This window comes from Saprolegnia parasitica, assembly GCF_000151545.1.
Source record: "Saprolegnia parasitica CBS 223.65 unplaced genomic scaffold supercont2.1136, whole genome shotgun sequence".
In the NCBI taxonomy this organism is placed as follows: domain Eukaryota; phylum Oomycota; class Saprolegniomycetes; order Saprolegniales; family Saprolegniaceae; genus Saprolegnia; species Saprolegnia parasitica.
The window spans coordinates 1-2,397 of record NW_012157530.1 but is presented as its reverse complement, the minus strand read 5'-3'; the positions used below and the strand labels follow the sequence as shown (position 1 = coordinate 2,397).

At 57.1% G+C, this 2,397-nt stretch overlaps 2 protein-coding genes across 2 annotated transcripts; one reads left to right on the top strand and one right to left on the bottom strand.

Moving 5' to 3' along the window:
- Nucleotides 1-3: 3 nt before the first annotated feature.
- On the top strand, nt 4-372 carry SPRG_18344 (hypothetical protein; the record flags this gene model as incomplete). Its single annotated transcript, XM_012357783.1, has 1 exon — nt 4-372. A coding segment is annotated over one exon (369 nt), but the record flags the coding sequence as incomplete, so codon positions are not given.
- Nucleotides 373-780: 408 nt separating this feature from the next.
- Nucleotides 781-1,079, bottom strand: SPRG_18343 (hypothetical protein; the record flags this gene model as incomplete). The annotated part of the gene is made up of 1 exon (XM_012357782.1): nt 781-1,079. A coding segment is annotated over one exon (260 nt), but the record flags the coding sequence as incomplete, so codon positions are not given.
- Between the last annotated feature and the right edge of the window lie 1,318 nt (nt 1,080-2,397).

Genomic DNA, 2,397 nt, shown 5'->3' with positions numbered 1-2,397 from the left:
CAGTTCCCCGACGGCTACGAGACCCAAGTCGGCGACCGCGGCGTGCAAGTGTCGGGCGGCCAGAAGCAGCGCATTGCGATTGCCCGCGCGATCCTTCGCGACCCCGAGGTGTTGCTCCTCGACGAAGCCACGAGCGCGCTCGACAACGAGAGCGAGCGCATCGTGCAAGCGTCGCTCGACAAGCTCTTGCAGCTCAAGAAGCGGACGACGATCATTGTGGCCCACCGGCTCACGACGATCCAGAACGCCGACATCATTGCGGTCGCGAGCAATGGCGTGATTGCCGAGAAAGGCACGCACCACGAACTCATGAAGATTCCCAACGGCCTCTACGCCGCCCTTGTCTCGCGCCAGATGCAGCAGCCCAAGTAAGAGCTCTTGTGTCTGCATATTCAATTCTACCACTTGCTTTTTGTCTGGCATGCGATTTGCACGGGTCGGATGTCGAGATGGGAGCGGAAAGATGACAGTGGAGGCCTGCAGCAGTGAGCCTAGGCATGTCGTTGCGGTGGTGGTGCTACTTTGCGGTATCGGGCCGCGTCTCGTTGTTATGCGAGGCGTCACCGTGCACAAGGTTGTGTCGACGCGGTGATAACCTCGGCGACTAGAGTACCATGCTAGACAAAACTGGGTTTGGCTACTTGTGGTGGACCCTAGATAGCGCGTTGCAGATTGGGGCTAGGGAGGGCTATCAGGAAGCAAGCACCAAGACCGGTATACAACTGGTATTGCACTGCACTTTGCACGACAACGAACCACTTGGAAAAAGTCCCATATGCGTGTGGTGCTGAGAGGTAGCATTCGAGCATTCTTACAGTGTTAGCTAAAGTCAGCGAAGAAGGCAGCGTCCTTGGTGTGCACACGCGAGACAGACGCGATCGTAGGCTTTGGAATGGACGGAGGCGCGCGCAGGGAAGTGGCGACGACAACGACCGAGATGGGGGCCGGGGAGACGCCCTTGAGAAGACGCGCTACAAAATGCACTCGTGGCTGAGGCATGCTTTCCAGTGCGTTCGTCGATGCTCCGTCGGGCAGAAGCACAAACGACCAACTGGTGCGCACGAGGCCAAATCCAGAGTGAGAGGTCGGAAGGGCAGCACAAAAAGTGAGCGGTAAAACCGCTGACGTGGCAGCTTCTCGAAGCATCATTTGCGTAATTTGGTCCAATCCCTAAGCTAGAAAGTTAAACGAGCTTTTCCGATTGCAGCGTTGAAACCAAGGGAATTTATTCCCTTGGTTGAAACCCAGCCAATCCCAACGCTAGCACATCCTATGAGTCTCGAAACGAACCATGTCTGTGAAAATGGACCAACGCTTGCTGTCGGTCGAATGATGCTTGGAGCTGCTTGTGGTGTACGATCCGTGCTGCCTTCACAGCGGTCAATTTTGCGGAAAGGTGGACCATGGCTGCTAATTTCTTCGTCCTCCTCTTCTTCTCGGTGAGAAGAAGAGAGTAGTTCTCGCTGACCGTTTGCATCTTGTAACGCGCCAACATCCGCGCTACATACCGGGGTTGTATGAAGCGGGCCGACAACCATGCCCCCCCCTCGACGGTGCGTCCTTTGAGATGGAATTGATTGGAATTCATTGGAAATGCGATCTACCGGTATACCTATGGCAGTGCGCATTGCCGTGGTGCTCAAAACGATGCGTTTCGATGCTGGACCTGCCTTGTCGCAGCTGCACGCGTCTTGCGCACATACCGGGTGCCGGTGCCGAGCCAATCATTGCTTCGTCGCGATGGACCACTGCATGCTGTCCCACGGTGGCGTCTGGTCTATGTTTCGCTCGTTATTGCTTTGCGTCGGAGATCTCGTCGATGCGTTCCGGCTGGTGTCATCCATGCGGCTGGTAGTGCGCATCCCGGATGGAACACCATGCACCAACGCAGCTCGAATCGCAACGCAGGGCTCTGTGAATGCCAATGCCATGATCGTTGTTCGGGACGCTGTTGGATAGACTAGACTCGAGGCGAGACGTCGAAACTTGGTCGCTGAATCGTCCTTCCAAGCGACCAGTTCAAGTGTGTAAACGAGTGCTAGTGAGCGGCGCAGTAACTGTCAGAGGTTTCATTCAACACACATGTTTTACATGTCGGAGCCGAACCGGCTCGCCCCGTGAAACATGAAGATGGCGTAGGCTGCGCAGATGGCGTCGCCGTCGCACAGAGGCTTCCGCGCAACCACTACAACTGTACCGAGCAGCAGCAGCGCGATGGCCGACGTGTGCCCCTATACCGGCACACCGGCGACACTCACAGCCGTGCGCGCCTACTGCAGTGCGCCAAGCGCCGCGTGCTCTGTCGACGCCACCTGCACGCGCAGTGGCGCGAGCTTCGCCGTGACCGCGGCGACCCCTGCCTTTCGCAACGTCTCTAACGTCGGTGATATGACCGAG